At 40.7% G+C, this 22,374-nt stretch overlaps 1 protein-coding gene across 2 annotated transcripts in view; it reads right to left on the reverse strand.

Annotated features, from left to right (window-relative positions):
• Positions 1-22,374, reverse strand: part of WDR48 (WD repeat domain 48) — a 45,579-nt gene that overhangs the window by 20,043 nt on the left and 3,162 nt on the right. For both annotated transcript variants that reach the window (XM_033132237.1, XM_033132236.1), the window contains exons 2-7: positions 9,939-10,079; positions 7,611-7,689; positions 6,826-6,908; positions 6,577-6,706; positions 4,526-4,614; positions 3,964-4,065 (exon numbers count right to left, since the gene is read on the reverse strand). In XM_033132237.1, the coding sequence (XP_032988128.1) occupies positions 3,964-4,065; positions 4,526-4,614; positions 6,577-6,706; positions 6,826-6,908; positions 7,611-7,689; positions 9,939-10,079 (624 nt within the window). The remainder of the gene's footprint in view (positions 1-3,963; positions 4,066-4,525; positions 4,615-6,576; positions 6,707-6,825; positions 6,909-7,610; positions 7,690-9,938; positions 10,080-22,374) is intronic.

The following is a 22,374-nucleotide window of genomic DNA, read 5'->3' on the forward strand; positions in this document are numbered from 1 at the left end:
CCTGAGTCACACCTCTGCTTTGTCTCCTCTCATGGCTCTGGATTTCTGATGACCTGCCTGGTCTCTTGGATTCTACTGAAAGGAAGGAGTCAGAAGCAAAATCTAGTCGCCGGTTTACCACTCACTCTCTGGGACCTTGGATTCTTCCCATACGAGCCTCAAGTTCAACATCTATTAATATAAAATGTGGACCCTCAGCATTCTGTTAACATTAGCAATTCTGACACTTTCAAAAGGCTCAGGAGCATCAACTACACAGAAGTTGCTGGCATACAAATGAGGGCTGAACACACTGTGAGTGTGACAAACAGGCTGAAAGAGCCACCCCACATTTGCATTCAGAATGCCCGGTGTCTCTAGCAGTTACCGTGGTGACTTGCATAAGAGGATAAAAACTTACTTCTTTGGGGAAAAAAATAGCCCCAAGGAGAAAGCAACTGTTGGCTGGTGCTAGTGTATGAAATTAAGTAGGCAACAAGCTTCAAAGGAGAGAGGATAGTTGTGGGCTTGGGGATTTGCAAAGTGTTTGAATAGATGAGGCCTTGGAATCCGCCAGGACTTCCTGGCACGCCCTGTGACTGGAAGGGGCCTTCAGAACTCTGGACACGCTGCATGACATGAACACGTACTAGGAGACTCCCCCACAGGCTGCCAGGAGCATCAGCATTTTAATCACCTATTCCAACGAGTTCACAAAGGAACCAACAGACCAACCAACAAAGAAACTGTCAGGATTAAGGTTACAAGCAGACCGTCAGCACGTGTGTGGGAGAACTGCGGCAGTCTGACAGGGAGAAGGGAAGGAGGGCCTCCCCACCCCAGGGAGAGACGCTACTCAGAGGTGGCAAAGCTCTGACTACTCAGATCCTAGACCATGTACCTACAGGGAGTAAGGTCTGACAACTTTAGATGATGGGTTGAAAGTCCTCACAGCCTGGGCGACTTGCAACAGGAAAGAGGTAAGTCTAAAACCAAGAGTGCACAGCTGAAAGCAGATGAGGAAACACAGAGTTCTATCAACCCTGATATAGAAGGTAGTATTCTAAGACTGCTAAATATTAGGCCCCCAAATTGACAGTAATCACTTTTGAAGTGCAGTGTTGGCAAACTTCTTTGCAGCGTTTGACAGTATGGTTGAAGGATGTGCCTATTTCCTAGGAATTCTAGTGCCTGACAGCTGGTAGAAGTTAGAGGGCTCATCAAAGCATTTCCCACTGCCTCCACCCTTCCACTGGATAACCACAAAGACCGGGTTAATATAATATAATATAATATAATATAATAATATCAGGTCTTATATTAATTTTTGCTCCAAAAGACGCATTCGAGCTGATGGTCCGACTCTGGGGTACCAGGACAGAATGTCCCAAATGGTTCTGCTAAAGCAGGCTTAGGAGTGCTCTGTGTTTTTGCCAGTGGAGATGAGAGCTACCAGTTTATTGGGGCCAGGCTACCGTTGGCCAACACAGGTGTTTCCGGGATGGTCATTCATACACAATTACAACTGCCAAAAGAGAGCAGCCAAGTAGGCAAGGTAAGTCAGGGTCAAGGAGTGGCCTAATGCTGGAGATCCCTAGGCCCGTAAGCTAGATTCAGCAGGACTTGTATTACCAGAAAAACCCTGTGAGCGACACAAACCAAGATGGCAGGTGGTCCCAGCTCCTCAAGCAAATGACTGAGCAAGTACAAGGAATGACAAGTGGCCCAGCCCAGTAATGTTGACACCAAGCAGAACAACTGCAGTGGTGACAGACCTCAAATAGTAAGGTTTGCTAGTTAAGGATCTTACTCTACAACAAAAAGAGGCAATAGGTTGATGTGCATGGAATTCACTGGCCTATTATATATAATCTTAAGTCCCTGAGTTAAATGCCACCAGAGACCCTACATCAGAAGCCTGAAGGTCAGCTCTGCAGGTTGCAATATATACTCTGGTCCAGAAAGTGATAGCTATCTCTTCCGTATTACAAGAGTTTTGAGAATCAGTAAGTAAAGGTTTCTTTTTGTCCCCCTCTTTTTCCCAAATAAGGAGTTATTAGTTGTTTTGTTGATTAATTCCCTCATGTAAATACGCTCTGTTGTTGATGGCTAAATTTACATGTAGTGTAGAAGGGCCAGAAAGGAAAAGGGATGGAAGAGGAACGAGAGGCGCAGTGCTATCTGCTTAATTATGCATTCTAAGGCTGACAGGCAGCTTTGCGCGTCGTACCACATACCACATCGCTGTCCCTGCTTACAGTAAACAGGCTGACTCCAGGGAAGAGCACATGTAACTATACTTGCTACTTAAATCATCTTGGATATGAGGACATTCGTAAATACATATACAGGAAACAAAGCATGGAGTGTACCAGACAGGAGGAACTTTAGAAGATCTGGCAGGCCCAGAGCCCCTGACCAGAAACCATCTTGTCTGGAGCGCCTACTTAAGGAACGTCCCACGGAGACCGTACGATCCAGTCCAGTCCTGGACACAGCTAAGAGAACAAGGCATGGGCACCCACCCCAAGTGCAGCCTAGCAGCTACCCTACAAAACAGTAGGGAGCTGCCCACGCGGACTTCTTAGACTCATGAAAATGGGGCTGGAAACAGCTCTAGAAAATGCATGGCTTACAGACAAGCATATACTTATTACTTCTCGTCTTCTCATCTAAATACTGTGAGTCTCACTTTGCAGTTGAGCAAACGCAGAACCAGCAAAGTGAAGCCCTCTCTGCAAGGCCACGCAGTACATTAGCACAGAGAGCCTTCCCATCTCCACAGACCTCCCCGGGCATCTTCGAGCCTTTCTTCACCTGCTTCTGAAAATCACCTCCTTCCTTTGGCGAGATTTTCAAACCTTCCTTTCACTCCTGGAGACAGAACTTTCTCTAACTGATGTGCAAGGCAATTTCCCTGACAGCATTTCCATAGGAGTAACAGTCTGACCTCGTCATCTTCCTGCTCCTCAACTCCATCATAACCAGTTCCAATCAGCTGTGAACTTATCCCTGCCCTATGAAAAAAATGGCTGGGGGAGGCAGGAGGGCGCGGTAGAGGTACAGTGGTACCTCAGTTTTTGAACGTAATCCGTTCCGGAAGTCCGTTCGAGTTCTGAAACGTTCGAAAACCGAGGCATGGTTTTCCCATAGCAAGTAATGCAAAATGGATGAATCCGTTCCAGACCTTTAAAATCAACCCATAAATCAGCAAATTTAGCATGCATTTTACTATCTAATGATACCGTAGACCCATAAAATTTACGGCATTCGTAAACCGAAATGTTCATCAACAGAGACGTTCGAAAACCGAGGTACTACTACTGTATGTCAAAACATAAAATGGTGCTCAGCTTTTGTTTGCTATTATCCACATTGATGAAAGATCATTTTTATATTGCTACAGAACAAGTAGAATTATGATTTCTAATTCAAAAATTATGTCGCCAACAGAGTACTGGCACATGTTCAAATACACCAAAGTATTTTTCTTGGAAATGCTGACTCTGAGCACTATGTTCGATGACTAAACCCACGGAATGAACCTACGAACTGTATCTACACAGTCAACTGACAAGATCTGCCCCAAAGGCAGACCCACTATGAGGACATTTTCCACTTCACACACTGGTAGAATGCATTCAATACCACACCACAGTTTCTTTCTGTTTAACACAAAAGTAATATTTTAAATTATTTTAGCCTATACCCATCACAATTGCTTTTACTCATCTGCGTTAGAATTATCCTGAGGAAGTTCCTTATTTGGCCTTTATTTAAAAATGATACAAACAGAATACTTTCAAAATTTGGATTATTATATGTGCAACTGAGTATTTTAAGGATTTAAAATTAGAGCACAGTTTATAATATATGTAGCTTTTCATTCAAGTCAATAATGCAACAGTATACGAAGTGGGGGGATTTCTGCTTTGTGAAGTTTTGACAAAGTCATTAGGTAAATGTCCGCATGAAACTGAATACCTGTGTGCCATCTCTGTTCAACAGCAATGCTTTTACATTATCCGTGTGCCCTTTAAGCTTCATTAGTTTTGCACATGTTCTTGGGTCCCATACCCTTAAAACCTGTAAATTGTAACAAAATATTACGTGAGTATACACATGATCAAATTTAAATAACAGATGTGTAAGTCAAATGACAGCCATTAAATTCTGAGAAGGAAACACGGCTTCTGCCAATGGATACTGTCTAAGGCTCCCAACCTTTTTAACTCAGAGGAAGCCTTTTTAACGTCAAAAAACACACGCCTCCTGCCCCCATCCACCCACCCCAGCACCACACACAACAGTAATTATGTGGTTATACTCTGACTTGTTCTTTTAGAATCTAGATTCTTTTAGAATCTGCCAGGCAAAACCACTGTCTATGTATTTAGGAATTACACGATAAAATATTTTGGTTTCTTCGATTTCTACTGTTAAAATATACCCTTTATTGTGAGGGATGAAATGTCTATTACGTTGTTTGGTACACCTGAAACTAAAAAAATATGTATATACATATACCTTTTAAGCTTCCCCTTACCTTCTCAGTGGACCCCGATACAATGATTGTTCCCAGTTGATTCATTGCCAGGCTATAAATGGAATCTTTGTTCCCACTTAAAGAAGAAGCTATTAAGGATAAACAGAGCTAAATGTTAACAAAATCATCAGCTGTTTAGTAGCTAGTCAGCAAAAATTGCAAGTTTATTAGATTTAGAAAATCTTATCTTTATAACAGCTCTAAGGAAAAGAAATCTACCTATAATGAAGATAATTCTAAACAATGTTGCTATCAAATTATACATCTCTTCTGGATTTGAGTATACACAAGTACTCAATAAATATTTGCTAAATTGAATTGCCCTGCCATTTAAAAACTATCCACATAAGTAATGTATTTTCAAAGATATACATGTGCCAATATATGTGAACAATATGTCCAAACTCACTATTTTCAAGGATACACAAATCAAAACAAAAATATAATTTTCACCTACAAAATCAGATTAAAAAAACAACACAAGGTAATAGTTAATTGTCAAAAAAAACACAGTAAAATGGCACTCTCATACATTACTTGTGGGAGGATAATTTGGTAGAACTATTCTAGAAGGAAATTTGGCAATGTATACCAAGAATCATGTTCATGACCTTTGATTCTGAACAAAATGTCACTGAAGTGGAAAAAGTTACATGTAAAACTCTATGTAGTAGACCCTAATTTTACAATAAAGAATAAATATAAACCAACATACTGAGAAGTGATAAGTAAAGGAGTTAATACATGTAAAGTATTTAGTAAAGTAACGGCTTATAGGAAGTGCTCAATAAATGTTAGCTATTAGTATTATTTCTATAATCATAAAAAAAAATAAAGCTTATGTGAAATCCTCTCTAAACAATTCTAAGCAAGACATATTTGTTGCAGAATCTGTAACCACTAAGCCTGGTCTCTGACCTTGGGACAATCCTGCTTTTTTGCTTTGTTCCCTCTTATAAGTGTCTCTTTGAGGCAGGCCTTACATCTAGAGAGAGCTAAATGATGGATCCTGACAGCCCCCTGCAAGGACCAGCTGCTGAATCACTGAGATAGTGTACAGGTGAAAAACCAAGAAGAACAAGGGGAGAATAGTGTTTAGACCTTCCCATAGTTCTTGGGGAAAAACGCAAAACAATATACAAGATAATTATAAACACCAGCCTCCCACTTGCCCTTCTTGGCCCCTAAGTCAATGTGAGTGTTCCACAGTCATGACCAACCGTTATCTATAATAATACAGAGATCTAGAGAGTTCGGGCCCATGTCCTGAACACAGACCTTCCAGGCTTAGCCAAAAATGTGCGAAGAGTTCCTCCTGACACCTGGCCTAGAGGACTCCAGTAGGCTGGGCAAGCAGGAAGCTGAGTTTCAAGTCTAGACTTGCGTGGGTCTGACCTGGTAATGTGAGCCCTCCCAGTTGATGAGGCACCCGTACTTATTAGCCTGCTGTGAATGTCTCTGAATTGCCTCTTGAAGCCCCCTAGCCTTCCTGACCTCTTCTGGAATTGGCTGGATGCTTTAGGGCTGCTCCGAAAAGGTCCTGCAAAATTAGCACAGAAAACCTTTTCTTTCTTTGCTTTGGCTATTCTCCATCTTGGCCATTAACTCAAAAGCTCTTACTATACAGTGACACTTTTAAAAGTCAGAAACTGCCTACTTTGTCAGGCAATCCCCACCTGCAACAATAATATCTGCTGAGTTTGTGGGTTTGGCCAGGCAATGCTGTGGGAGATACAAAGTAGCACTAAGACAGACTCTTCTGCCCGAAGCGCAGGAACTTACACTTTAGCTAGGGAGCTAAGACATGCATATGTACAAAAATACATAAATAACCAGGTTACACCTGGAGAAGTTACCATTTTTAGACTGCAGTGAGGAACTAGCTCCTTGTTGTTCAATCATACTCTTGGGGGCTAGAACGCTGTAGGTAGAAGCACTCTCAAAATATGAACCACTGTCTCGATGCAAACCTATTAAAGACGTTTTATAAACCATTCTTTATTTATGTCAACTTGGAGCACTTTCAAAGAAATTTTTTTCAAACACCTTACTTGTGACAGTGTTATTTGAGGCAGTCAATGCTGTCAGAGTATTCACATCCCAAAGGAATATCTGTCTGTCCAACCCAGCTGATGCTACCAGTTCTTTGTCCTTGGCATATGCTAAGGCCTTTACATAGTCCTGTAATAAAACACACGTACTGTGATCTCCTCTGTAGGGCAATAAGAAAATGAGCCACATAAAGCACTGAGATCCCAACACTACACTAAAGACACTGAAAACTATGTCTGTTGTTTTACCTTATGTGTCCTTAATGTTGACATGCAAAATCCCTTATGTGCATTCCATACTTTTACTGTCGTGTCAGAAGAAGCAGATATTACTAGAAGAGGCAAAGAATAAATAAACCCCTTAGTAGTATAAATTATCATCATTTTAAAGACTTGTAAAATAATGTAACATTGTTTCAAACTAATGTTCATCTCCACAGATAGTATACTTGAATATTTATATTTCTGACATCAGTTCAAAAATCTGTTAATGTTCATATACACATACACACATCATGCTTATAGTATATCTAAAAGCTCTTTCTAGAACCTATTATATTTTGTCTCAAATATTTTTTTAAATAGGCAGGGCAAACTTTTTTTAATGTTCCAGTTGAATTAATATGATTGAGAAAATTTCTCTAAAACAGACTGAAAAAAATCAAGAAATGGATCTTACCATAATAAGAACAAAAAGAGACATTAAAAAAACTGAAAGAAGAATACGTATTGTATGAGTCTATTTACATACAGTTCAAATGCAGGTGAAACTCACTTATAGTGTTTAGAAGACAGAAGAACAGTTACGTTGGAGCAAGGGGCAGTGACTGAAGGGGTGGCATAGGGGCTTCTGGTGATGTTTTCTGATACGGGTACTGACCTTGTGAAATTTTACTAAGCTCTTAGTACTCTCAAGGTGTGCATGCTTTTCTGTATGTATGTTATACTTCAATAAAAAAGCTCACACAAAAAAATGAAAATATCAAATTGAATTAAAAACTTCCTAAAGCCCGATAATCCAAAGACGTACTTACAGGTTTTCCCATTACAACAGAGTACAATGTCGTTTACCCAATCAGTATGGTGTTCCATGGATGCTATATATGGATCTTGCTGAAATTCAAAGAAAAATCAAGTCATTAGTTTATGTTAGAGATGAAATATATTACAAATTATAGGCATGTTTAGATTCTTTGGTTAGTGTGACACACGTCTCTAAGGCCTTAAAATTGACAACGAATTCAGAGCAGAATTTCATCAAACGATTGATGCTTCCAGATAACAGATGCAAATCGAAGTTTTGTTTCAAGACACTTTTATCACTGATGGAAGCCTAGATTTACAGGAGAATGCTGAATTTTTGTCTTGAGTTAGTGAAGGCAACAAGATCTGGGCCAGGCACTGGGTGTGACACACAGTCCTACGGGAAGGGGTTTACTAGAAAGGACAGGACGAGAACAAATCTGCAGGCTGCCCGGGGATTTGAATCAGCAGCAGTGGGGGCCCCCAGCAGACAGGAGGGGCAGAAATGAGGCTGATGAGAATGGTGACGAGCGGAGCCTGACTGCGGAAGCAGAGGCACACTTTTGGTTTTAGCTTCCTACTGTGGTTTTTACCTTCTGAATTAAGACTTTTCCTCATGATAGCTGCAGTGCTTCAGAGAAGAAATGGAAGCCAAGGGCTAAAGGAGTACTACTTGAGTCACCATTTCAATTCAGCAATTTGAGATTCTTCTATTCCTCTCACTCGGCTTAATTACCAAGAGAGCTCTCTTAAAGAAGAGTATTTAAGTTACATCCTACACCTAAGACAGGCAAGTTCAAGACACTTCATGGGCAAAGAGAACAGCTCTCTCTACAAGTCTGTTTGACAAAAGATACTATACAATCTTGTCGTAAAATGACGACCAGAAAAAAAGATGTTTGAGGGCAGAACAGGCAGCTTTCTAGATTCCTCCAGGTTAGTTCTTGTGTTTTCCTTAATTTGTTTGAAATACTGTTAACTCCCAGAAAGGTGACATTGCAATTCAAATATAAGTTCCAAAAAGCGCTTAAAAACCATGGTTTTCTTACTTTTGATGTTTTTGACATTGGGCCACCATTGTTTTCACTGGTTAAAGAATACAAAGCCCACTAGACCGAAGTCCATTTAAAGAAACATTATCCAGCAACTGTGCAAAACAGTGGGTTTTCTTTGGACTGAACATCAAACTTGCAGAGTTTGCTAAAAAGACACACAGTTTTAAAACTATGGGATTTAGCATCAGGGTTTTGAAGTTAATTGGGCTCTAATTCTCAGCCACTTACTACCGTGTTTCCCCGAAAATAAGACGCAGCCGGACCATCAGCTCGAAAGCGTCTTTTGGAGCAAAAATTAATATAAGACCTGATATTATTATATCATGTTATATTATATTATATTAACAAGACCTGATATTATTATATCATGTTATATTATATTATATTAACCCGGTCTTATATTAATTTTTGCTCCAAAAGACGCATTCGAGATGATGGTCCGGCTGCGTCTTATGTTCGGGGAAACACGGCAGTTATTTAACCATGGATTTCTCTAAGCCTGTTTTCCACTCTATGGAAATGACTCATAACAGCTGCTCGAGGATTACTGTGAGAATTAAGACCATATTGGATACGGAAGTGCTAAGAGTGTATGGTACATAGCTAGGAGCTCAATAAATGCACCTTTTCCTTCCCCGGATATTCCTTTCTATGTCATTCACAATACAAGCAAACAAAATACAAAAGGAGTTCCTTGCCATTTGACTGGGGATTTATCTATACGTGTATTTAAATTCTGGTCCCTATTTAAGAAAGCAGACTTTAAATCTCCTACAGGAGGGGAGCACGTTCTCTTCATACTTTTAAACCAACTTTGTATTATCAAATAAGCCCTATGGGTTTTGTGGGCACCCTAATCACTTTTAAATAAAGAAATCAAATATTTGTTTAAGATTAATTATAAATGTAAAAGCATATTCAACCTTTTCTTAGTAGCAGTGAAAAGGATTGCCAAGAAGCTTTTGAAGAACATGTTTAATGCCAAAAAATAGACTATTGACAAGTAATCCCCCTACCAGACAAACCCCTTGTTTCTCTGTAGCAGAAAGCTCTTAGCACAGACCTAGTTTATGGAGTCCCTGCCTTAGCTAAACTACTGCTAAAACTCCACGTGGGGTGTTTTTCTCAAAGGCTCATAGAATTATGATTGCAATGTTTTTGTACAGTGTACCAAATAACTCAGTGTTCAGGGAGATGACATCTGAAACTGTAAAGGGCATAGTATTAAACAGACTGAAATTTAAGAAACACCGATTTCAAACGTGAACTTGACCCCTGCCTTACCTTGTGCTGACTGACGCTCCATATCCTTATGATGGAGTCTCGACCTGCCGTGAAAAGTCTATTGAGTGCTGGGTCCAGCTGCAGCGCATTGACTCCATTTCGATTGTACTTCTCCACTTCATCTCGAATAACATAAGAAACCTGACAAACAAGTCAACATTTGCTTTTTATGAAATTACAAAACATGCAATAAAATGTAGCCTACTAGTAGGGCCGGCCCGGTGGCTCAAGCGGTTTAGAGCTCCATGCTCCTAACTCCGAAGGCTGCCGGTTCGATTCCCACATGGGCCAGTGGGCTCTCAACCACAAGGTTGTCAGTTCGATTCCTTGAGTCCTGCAAGGGATAGTGGGCAGAGCCCCCTGCAACTAAAATTGAACATGGCAGCTTGAGCTGAGCTGCCGCTGAGCTCCCGGATGGCTCAGTTGGTTGGAGCGCGTCCTCTCAACCACAAGGTTGCCGGTTCGACTCCCGCAAGGGACGGTGGGCTGTGCCCCCTGCAACTAGCAACGGCAACTGGACCTGGAGCTGAGCTGCGCCCTCCACAACTAAGACTGAAAGGGCAACTTGAAGCTGAACGGCACCCTCCACAACTAAGATTGAAAGGACAACTTGACTTGGAAAACAGGCCTGGAAGTACACACTGTTCCCCAATAAAGTCCTGTTCCCCTTCCCCAATAAAATCTTTAGAAAAAAAAAGTGTAGCCTACTAGTGGCCAATCTGCAATTTGAAATCTTGTATTTTCCAATATAAAACTTATTTTTCAATACAATAAAATTTTTGTTCAACTCTATGGAGACTGAAGGGCTGCAAAGAGAAGGATGACATTAAGAAAAGCCTCATCTAAGATCAGCAAGTATGACGCAAAACTACTGCCATCACTTCTTAACACCGAGTTGTCTTTAATCCATGTCCCACAAAGCAGCTAGAACCATGTTTACAAATGTAAACTGGAATGTGTCTGACCCCAGCTCAGAAACCTCTAGACTCACGATTTGATCTGAACTCCATAACATGGCCTCAAGTGCCTTGTCACCTCTCCGGCCACTCATCTTTGCTCTCTGCCCCCGTTCCTGGCACACACTGTACCTCCAGTCACACGTGCTACTCCCCTCTCTACCTCCCACTCTCTCTGGCCAGCCTTACTGCAATCTAGATTTGTCTAAATGATGCTTCCTCAAAAAGGCCTTCTCTGACCTGGCAAGCAAAATGAGGTGTTGTGTTCCTCTAACTCACTAAATTTTTCCTTCAGAGCACTTACCCTACTTTGTTACTATAGGTAAGTGTCTGCTTCATGTGAAACCCAAGAGAATCAACCAAAAGCAATTATAATTATGAAATAAATAGTCAACAAGCTACCTGCAGCCAAAGCAAAACTTTTCTAATTTAATGAAATAACCAGTTAAGAATATAATGGGGGGTGGGGGAAAGTTGGGGGGGAGGCCCAATTACAACAGCAACAAGAATACCTAGAAATAACTGACAGGACAAGGTACATAAAGGAAAAACTTGGGCCGGCCTGGTGGCTCAGGTAGTTGGAGCGCCGTGCTCCTAACGCCGAGGTCGCTGGTTCGATTCCCACATGGGCCAGTGAGCTCTGCCCTCGACAGCTAAGATTGTGAACAATGGTTCTTCCTGGAGCTGGGCTGCCGTGAGCAGCCAGAGGTTGGTGTGAGCTGCCGTGGACTGTTGAGTGCTGCCGCAGGTTACCGTGTGCCACCATGAGCAGCCGGTGGCCAGCGTGAGTGGCCGGCAGCCGACCAGAGCTGCCGTGAGCTGCTGTGAGCGGCCGACCAACGACCGGTGACAGACTGCGTCAGCCGGGGAAGGGGTGGGAGGGGTGCAAGGCTCATAACACCAGCATGGGCCGGGGAGCTGTGTCCTACACAACTAGACTGAGAAACAATGACTCGAACCGGAGTGGGGTGGGGGGCGGAAGTAGGGGGGGAATAAAATAAAGGAAACGCTTCAATAAAGGAGACATGCCATATTGTAGCAGAGGAAGATTCAAAATGAACAATTCTGGCCCCATGAGGCTCTGCAGATGAGTTCCTCGGGTATCTGACACAGGCTGGCAGAAGGCCATGCAAGCTACAGTGGGACAGCTGGATGTGAATGTCAGGGACATCACCACAGCGGCTCATCTATGGACAGGCTTTGTGCCTGCGGTGGAAGATCACCAGAGACATTCCAACTGCAGAGCAGGAGAACGGATCACACTGTCTCACTGCCTGCCTTCACTGCATCTGAAGATGAGTCGACAGACAGCTAGGAGAAATCTTCTGGACCGCACGCCTTCAGAACTCAGAAACTGAGATTAGAGTCTGCCACACCGATTAACCTTTGTTGTCCTTCTGTTTCCATAGCGATGCCTCCTTATTAAACACCTGAGTGCCTGCTTGCATCACAGGCTTAACTTTGGGAGCCTCCTGACACGAGACACAACTGTTGAACTGAACTGAACTTTTCTCAAGTCTGAGACCAGTTTAATGAGATACAGAACAATCTAGCAACTCAACCTCTGGAACGTGCACCTTCCCGGGGAGTTTCAGAGGAGGGAACTGTGGGGATTCCGAGCGAACCACAGTCTCAGTGGTATGTAGATTGTTTTGAGCTAAAGGCAATTTTAGCTTCAGGCTCAAGAGAAACTTCTGCCCCTCCCTTTAACTACCTAGAAAAACTTGAATTAGGAGCCTTGCCCTTAAAAAGAGAATATCAGCAATAGCTTTTGACCCACCTGTATGGCAGAGAAAATTTTTATTTACTAAACACTTGCTCTTCTTGCCGCCCAGCAATGACCCTTTGAAGCCCCCAAGGATCACGACCTCATCCCTAGCTTAGGAGGTCCTATACACCTCGATTCCCCTTTCTATCTGAACCTCTCCCACATGGAGGGTCTCCGACTTTCTCAGGTTTATGTGTGGTTCCCATACATATGTATGTATCAAATTTGGTTATTTTCTCTTGCTAAAAATAAAACAAAATAACAATTCTTTCCTAAATTTGTGAATTTAAACCAACCTTGGTCAGAATCCCATTGGATTTCTTTCTAGAAGTTGACATAATATACAGTACAATGTTTTGAGGGGAATACCAAGTCATTTTTTTAAAATGAGAGCATATTCTTTAAAGATCTTAAACTGTATCATAAAGCTAAAGCTACCAGAATTACAGTGAAGTACCACAATAGGAATATATAAGTGGAACAATGGAATAAAACAAAATTCAGAAGCATATTTTCCTATTATAAATTTTTTATTTTGATATAAACATAGTTTCAAATCAATGTGGGCATGATAAATTATTTAATAAATTATCAAGGAGCATCTAGTGATTCTATTGGGAAAACTTATATTCTTTTTCCAAATCTCAAACCAAAATGAATTTTCATGTGAACTAAAAATTGAAATTGAATAAATGAATCATAAAAATATTTTTAAAAAGACAGGCGAATATTTCCATAGTCTCTACATTGAGTAGGCTCTGCTAACATGACAAGAAAGACTGCAATTCTCTACAAAGGAAAAGAGCAATGCTGATCTGACCAAATAAAGTCAAAACCTTTCGTATGGACACAAATGTTCACAGCAGCATTATTCACAACGGCCAAAAAGCAGAAACAACTCAAATGTCCATCAACTGACAAAGGATAAACAAAAAGTGAAGTACTGACACATGCTACAGCATGGATGAATCTTAAATACATTATGCTAAGTCAAAGAGGCCAGTTACAAAAGGCCACATCTTTTATGATTCTACTGATTCGAAATGTCCAGATTATGTAAATCCACAGAGAGAGAAAGCAGATTAGTGGTTGCCAGGGGTTTTGAGGAGGAGAGAATGGGGAATGACTGCTAACGGGTATGGGGTTTCTTTTGGGGTGATGAAAATGTTCTGGAATTCGGTGACCAATGCACAACTTTGTGAATATATTAAAAATCACTGAATTGTATGCTTTATGTTATGTGAATTTTATCTCAGTAAAGCTGTTATTAAAAAACAAACAAACACCTGAATGTCAAAGAATAATATGAGCATGGTTAAGAACCAAACATCTAACTGGGAAAATTATGAAGTAAATATGAAAGACAAGTTTACTCTTGACAACAGATTCCTTACAAAACAGTAAGAAAAAAGTTCAACTCTCTAACAGAAAGAGGAACAAAGATCATGAAGAGGAATTTTTTTTAAAAGAAAGGAAAACGGCCAACACACATAAATAAGAGACATGAGAGGGGCCAGGATTGTATATACAAAGACAACAAGTATGTTGCCTTAACCCAGCCTTTGGAGCAACTGTAACTGAAATCTACTCAAAGCAGCTTAAATCAAAAAAAAAAAAAAAAAAGAAAAGGAAAAGGAAAAGAAAAAAATTAACATAAGGATACGAGGATATCTAACAGATAAATAAAATCATGACACTGCTCTGAAGCCTTGCAAAGGCCTTTCAATGCATTTGAAGTTTCAATTCCTCACGTGCTTTGGTTCTATACCCTGCATCCACACTCACCTCCAACTTCCAACTAACTTGCCCCAGCTTCTCTCATGACAGTCACACCAAACTCCTTTCTGTTCCTCAAACACATGAAGCTCTTTTTCCCATCCCTTTGCATCTACTGCTCCCAGTGCCAAGAAGATTCCTGGCCTCTCCAATGCCCACAGGAACTCTTCCCCCACTTTTATCTTGTCTGGCTCACCCCCACCCTTCAGAGCTCAGCAGAAAGGTCACCTCCTCTGAAAAGCTTTGTCTGATTTCCTTTCCCTATCACTTACCCGACTGATTTCTTTCACAGTTCTTACCACATTCCATATTTATCTTTTTTGTTCCATCTTCTTCACTAAAGTTGTAAGAGAGCAAGAAACGAGTCTGCCTTGTTCCTCCCACCACTGTATCCTCATTCTAGTGTCTGGCACAAAAGACATTTAATAAATATTTGTTCCATGAATCAGATATTAGAAGCCATCAGGAATCAAGTTGGCTTCAATATCAATTTCAGTCTCTCTCAATCTCTTTTTCCCTGGGGCTTCAAGGCCTTTTATCAGCTTCTCTCAGCACATTTCCTTTAACAGAGAGACTATGTAGCATATGAATCTTACTTTTCAAATTTCTGGGAGATTATCTGATTGGTCCAGTGGGAAAGGGTCAGAGTAACATCAGTGTCAGTTCCTCATTCCAGGTGAAAAGTAATTTTTAGCCAAACAAGACTGGGCCAACCTCTTCAAGGGTATCTACTACAGACATATCCTAATTGGATACATTTTGGCACACACATCTATAAAAGAGCATTCTACTTAATCATGGAAATGTTGATGCAGATCTAGACTGACTGACATGGGAAGAAAGCTGTGATATATTTATATAAGTGAAATATGTGTGGTCCAATACAGCAATATTCATTACTGTGTAATAATCATTACTGTAAAAGTGTTTCAGAGTATCATATATTTAAAAATACCGTTTTGAAGGGCATCCATACATAAAACTACCAGTAGTTATTCCTGAGTGCTAGAATTATGCTGTCACTCACTCATGCCTTTTTTATACGGTATGAATGTTTTACAATGGGTATATATTACTTAGTTTTTTTGAATTTATAATTTTTATCCAAGCCATTCTTGCCAGTATTCAGAACACCAAACAGTCCTGAAAAGCCATCTACCTATTATTGTCTGCTTAACACCCCCATCCCAGTCTTGATCGCTAAAGGTAACTAATTTCAACTCCTGGTTGTTTCTTCTGGATAGTTACTGCATTTCTTGAAATATTGTGCTTACCCTACAGCTCTCTGGCTTATCGGTTTTAGATTTACCTGTTTACTCAGGCTATAGTATATTAGGGTGTGGCTCAGAAACTATCCCCAAAAATTCCTCCCTCTACCCTTCCGATAGAGATTCGCAGATTGCTACTTTTGGTTGCATAAATAATCAGTGCTATATTGTTTGACTTTGTAATTGCTAGGTACTGAGCAGCCAAGGAATATATTATGAACACATTTCCTTCCTCAGAGAGCCTTTTGTTTTCCCTAGAGTTCTATCTTTCTTTGTTCAATGGTTTCCTCTAACTTCAATTTTCTTTCGTTGCTGCACCACATTAGATATTCCAGCCAGAACCTGCCCCACGTCCTTTTCCCAGAAGGCTTCCCCCTCAGAACCCTCCAACGTCCACTCCAGCCTGGGCTGGCTGCCCTCTAGGTCTGCTGGCACCCTTGTCATCTTCCGCGCTTCCCTTCACTGTTTTTCTGGGTTAGAGCCATTGTTTTCTGAATCCCAATGTCTCCTCCTTTCTTTGTTTACTCTCAGTTTTGCTGAAGTACATCCCCCAGGGCCTTTACACTTGATTCGGCAAGATGAAGAAGTCCATGTAGGAAAAAATTCCCTTCGCTTTTGAAGGCACGGCTCTAACTTGCTCTAGCATCCAGCTTTGCCACTGAATTCAATGCCATTCTGTTCCACTCAACTTGAAAGTAATCCTGCTTTCATTCTCTCCTGTATCACTACCAGACCCTCTGGGCCCCGCCCCAAGCTTTTAGGATCTTCTTCATCATTATTATTTTTTATTCTTTTATCATTAATTTTGGTACGCATTTAGAAAGCCCTTTCAATCTAGAAACTTGTCTACTTTAGCTCTGGGAAATTTTCTTGTATCAATTCATTAGTAACTGTTTTCTTTGCTCCTTGAAACTCCAGTCAGTCAGATGTTGGAACTTTCAAACTGATCTTTCATCTTTTATGCATCCTATTATGACCTATCTTTGTCCTTTCGTTTACTTTTGTAAGACATCCTGTACTATTTTATATCTTGATTTTTTAAAAGTAAATTTTAGTATGATGGACAAAACAGAAACAGTATCTTCAATAAGGAAATGGCTAAATTATGGTACATTCATTCTATGTGGTCATTAAAGAGTGGAGATGAACTATATACAGTGATAACTTCCAAGACATATTACACTAAAAACTTATTAAAGAAAAAAATTGGCTATAGATAGAAAAAAGGAGTCAATTCTTTCAGCAAATACTGATTAAGCAACCATCAGTAGTCAGGCTGTGTTCTAAATGCTGAGGAAACCGTAGTGAACACAAAAGTCCTTCTGGACTTTTTCATCCTAGGGAGATAGAAAACATAACTAGAAGTGATAGCAAGTAAAGTTTTTTCCCCAAGATATAGGCAAGCTTTGCAGGCAGAAGAGATGGACGTAAAATAAAGAGAAAAGTAGAAGGTGCTGGAGATAGAAGCAATAAATGAGTGAACAAAGTCCTGGAAAAACTTCATTTAAGACAGAGAAGAGTAGGGCTCATATAGGACTGTCTTGATATGCTTTAAAAAAAAAAAAAGAGGAAGAGAGGGTACTATAAGAACTGTACAAGGGATGGAACCTTCAGTAGGAAGTATGCATTTTGGAAGAGACAATTAAAGGGACCTTGACAGGGAGAAATAATAGAGTAGTGCCCGAGCAGCAAGTGTCCAGTTAAGTTACACTTGATATATTTGTAGCTGGCTTAGTAAGCATTGTTTAATTTCTCCAGCAATTCTCTGGGAGCCAAAACAAAGAAATCAGATAGTGGGATAATCCACTGAATTTCTTGTGGTCTTTCTCTGCATTTCAAGCTTATATACCCCGGAGTTATTGGTAATGTGCCAGAGGGTAGAAACAATCAGGAGAAAAACTATCTTTGATAATTTTATTTCAAGATAATTGGATTAGTTTTCTACTGCTGACATAATAAATTACCCTGATTTAGTGTTTATTTTTGGGTCAGAAGTCAGGCAGGGCTGGGTGGGTCCTCTCGGCTCAGGGTCTCGGCTCAGGGTCTCGCACAAGGCTAAAGTGACAGGGGGTCTTTGTTCTTTCCTGGAGGCTCTAGGAGAGTCTGCTTCCCAGCTCGTTCATTCAGGTGGTTGGTGGAAGTCAGCTCCTTGAGGGTGTAGGTCTGGGGGCCTGTCTCCTTGCTGCTCATCGGCCAGGGGTCCATCCTCGCTCCGACAGGATGGCTGCATTGTTTCTCAAGCTTTCTATGTGCCCCCGCCTACAACAGGCGGTCCCTGTCATGCCTCAAATCTCTGACTTCTGCCTCCAGCTGGAGAAAGTTCTCTGCTTTCAAGGGCTCATATGATTAGATTGGACCCACTGGGATAATCCAGGATAATCCCCGTTTTAAAGTCTGTAACCTTAATCATACCTGCAAAATCCTTTTCATCATGTAACAACATGTTTACAAGGTCCAGGAATTAGGGTTTGTGGGGAGGCATTCCACCTACTACAGTAACTAAAACAATTTTTATATGAACACAGATGTGGACATATTATGGAATAAGTACCAAATTCACAGTGTTTTTAAGAACAGAAGCGTGTCAGGCTCACAGAGGGGCCACTCAGGCAATCTGTCCAGGCTCCCCCAAGGGGGGCATTATCTCACCTGCTCTTGGATGTCTGACAGACATCTTAATCATGGCACATCCCAAGCCCAGCTCCCGGCTTCTGCTCCAAACTCGCTTTCCCTGTTGTCTTCTTCACTGATGGAGTTAATGGCAACTCCATTCTCCCAGCTGCTCAGGCCCAAACCTTGGTGCCATTCTTACTTTAGTTTCTCCCATCTCTATCTTGTCAACAAGTCTTGTCATTCAAAATTCAACCACCTCTCACCACCCGGGGAAGCCACTATCATGTAGCACCTGGATTTCTTGAATAGCCACTGGTCTCGCGGCTCTGCCCTTGCTCACTTGCAGTCTCTTCTAAATACAGAAGCCCAGGTGATCTTATTAAAACACACGTACGGGTATGTCATGTATATTCCTTTGTGAAAGCCCACCACCGTTTCCCATCTCACTCCAGGGGCAAAGCCCGAGACCTCACCATGACCTGCAGGCTCAACGTGATCTAGTCTGCAGTCACCTCTCTGATTTCACCTCCTCCTGCTTCCTCTTCCCCTCACTCACTCCATGCCAACCACAAAGGCATAAAGATGCCACAAATAGGCCGGGTACGTCCCCACCTCAGGACTTCTGCAGCTGACATTCTCATTGGAATGCTCTTCCCCAGACGCTAATCTCATTTCCTTGTTTCCTTCAGATCCTTACTCAAAAGCCAGCCTCTCAGCAAGGCCTTCTCTGGCCACTGCAACCAACATTTCACTTCCCCATCTTCTGCTGCTTATCATTACTTAACCATTGTTTAACCTTTAAAAGCTTCTTTTTCCCCAACATTTTACCATGAAAATTTTAAAACACATACAAAAGTTGAAAGAATTACACAGCAAACACCCATATACTTACTACATATATTCTAGTATTAACATTTTCTGTATTTGCTTTATCTCATATCCATCTACCCGTCAAAGTAAGTTACATTATCACTAATAACACATCCCCTTAAATACTTCGGTATGGATAGCATTAACTAGAGTTCATTATTTATTATGGCTCATTAGTAAAGGTAAAATTTACAGAGTGAAATGTACAAATCGAAGTGTACATAGATCCTTCTGACAAACGAATGTACCAGCGTAACACAAACCAACCCTGACCAAGATACACCGAGCATCATCATTATCACCACTCGAGAAAGTTGCCTCATCCTCTTCCCGACGCCTACACTCCACTCCTAGGCAATCTAGATCTGACTGTTTTCACCAAAGATTAGTTTTTGCCTGTTCTGTAACATCCTATAAAAGCAATCACACAGCTCTTTTGTGTAAGGCTACTTCCAGCTATCAAGCTAAATCAAGCCCAGAAAAATTGTCCAAATATCAATAATTCTCACATCTGTTTTTCCTGCTTAATCTTGTGGACCAAGACTTTCTGTGAGAACCTCTATTTCTAGAGTGTTAATTTTAAAAAGTATTCTGAAAAGCAGTCTTGCAAATAAAAATAGGACACCTAGCCTGACTTCTAGTAAGGGCTTAGTAAAATCTCCTCCAGGGGTTAGTAAAAAACTGTCCATGGGCCAAATCCTGTTTTGTAAACAAAGTTTTATGGGAACACAGCCACACCTATTCATTTAGGTATTGTTGCGGCTTCTTTCTTGTTATAATGGCAGAGTTAAGTGGTTATGAGCAGTACAATGGCCTGCAAAACCTAAAATATTTACTATTCGGCCCTTTAGAGAAAAAGTTTGCTGAACCCTGTTCTAATGGAGGTCGCATTGGTACCGCATTTTTAATTACTCATCCTAAATAAAAAGTAACTCACCTTGGACATATGGCTAATTTGTAAGGGTCTTTCCTTGGGAAGTCAGGATTTGGCATCATTCTACGTCCTTAAAAACAGTATCAAAGATTTAACCAACCAACCAACGAACCAACCCACCCAGAATCAGGACTCAGAATCAGGAGTAAGGAACACACTGAGTTCTGAATAGGTCTAGAATAACTAAATATTTGGCAGGGTAAGGAGGGAAGTACTGGTAGAACAGACATTTGTTGGCTGCCTCTCCATTCCTCACTTCTGCTCCCAACATTTGCTTAAGGCAAGCAAATCCCACCACAGGGCTGCATAAAAGACCCTCTGTTACATTGGGCAGCGCTGTGAAAGGACTCGAGATCTGGGGTAGGTGCAGCCACCGTGCCACCCAGAGGGAAGACCTGGAGCTGGAAGCTTGGGAATAGGAGAGGACACCTTGTAGGCAGCCCAACATAAAACTGACTTGAAAGCACTTCTTAGTGGGCCCTCTGATTCAAACTTTGCATGACACTAGCACTACCTCTACAGTTTATTTACATTAACTAATACAGTGTTTTATTATGTGAGCCTGGGTAAGCTGGATTTTGGTTCTTTTCCAACCAAAGAATCCTTCTGTTACAAAAGGCCAAGTATTTATATTCTTGAACCACCACTGAGTACTAGGGCATGGCTGTTGCTCCTAAACCAGAAATACTGGTGACTTTTGTCCAATATCACCCCAAGAATTCTGAAGTAAACAAGAGAAGACACAGTTGAAGGAAAGATGGAGACAGAGAGCCAACCAACAGATTCAGGTTGCTGGAAAATAGTAACACTAAAGAACCAGCATTGAGTGAAAAGACTTGCTTTGGTATCTTGATTACCAGGAAAATTGTTGTATCATACATCGGAATTCACAAATTGGATTGTCTGATCGTATAATCTGACGATCACAAACCCTTCCCTCCCCCTCAAACTCATCTCCAGTCTCCTTAGAAGTTGAAGATAGTGGACATGTGCTCATTCTTCATTATGTCCATAATTAATAAACAGTATGTTTGGATCCCTCTCCGCTGGTTATTTATCAATATTATGTCTCAAGGGTTCTTTTGACCTATAAATTTGGTCATGGAGCACAGGACTACTGCCTCTTGGTACAAGACACAGACAGCCAAAAGGCAAAACGTATTTATGTAGCCACATATACTTTTCCAAAATGGAAAGGTTTTTTTTTTTTAATTTATAAGAGTAAAGAATGTTGTAAAAAGTTCAAAAATATAAAGGTTCATATATGTTAAAGATATCCCATTTCCTGTCTTACCCATAATCACATAATCTAATACCCCAGAGATAATAACTGTTAATATCCTTCCAGACTTTTTAAATGCATTATTTCCTTTGTGGAAATGGGACTATGCTACGTTGACTTGTTGTTTTGACTTCTGGACACTTTTCCTTCTAAATAATACAGATGTAGCTTGTCTTTGTAACAACTGCAAATTAGTCCACTACATGAACATGCCTAACTGATCTGCCAATTGACTACTGATGGATAGATTTTTGTTTTTTCACAATGACGCATTCCTACAAGCACCCTTGCATAACTAGAGAAAGATATATACACGTGTACTTTTGTAAAACAATTTTTAAATGGGGACTAGCTGGGTCAAAGGTAATAATATACATTTAAAATTTTGACAAGCACCAAAACACAAAATGAGTACTATGACTTTATTTAGAGTAAAAAATCACGCAAGTTGGGTACATATGCACAAAGAGTTATAGAACACTGGTTTTCAACCAGCGTCAATTTTGCCCTCCAGGGACATTTGAAAACGTCTAGTCATTTTTGGCTGTCACAACTGGGAAGATGCTAACAGCTAGAGGGTAGAAGCCAGGATGATGCAAAACAATCCCTATCCCACCCCAATGAAGAATGATCTGGCCCGAGATGTCAACAGTGCCCAGGGTGACAAACCCTGGTTTAGGATTATATATCACACTGTCCACAGTAGCTTTTTTTGAAGAGTGGAGGACAATTATCATTTACAGTTTTGTATTGTTTGTGGGGTTTTTTTTTAAACGTTGTATTGTCTTAATATCTTGCTTTTTAATTAAATTTTATTTTACTTTTCAATTACAGTTGACATTCAATATTATTTTATATTAGTTTCAGGTGTACAGCATAGTAATTAGACATTTATATAATTTACAAAGTGATTCCCCCCGATTAGTCTAGCACCCACCTGGATGTACAGTTATTACAATATTACTGACT

Source organism: Rhinolophus ferrumequinum, chromosome 17 (genome assembly GCF_004115265.2).
Source record: "Rhinolophus ferrumequinum isolate MPI-CBG mRhiFer1 chromosome 17, mRhiFer1_v1.p, whole genome shotgun sequence".
Lineage (NCBI taxonomy): Eukaryota > Metazoa > Chordata > Mammalia > Chiroptera > Rhinolophidae > Rhinolophus > Rhinolophus ferrumequinum.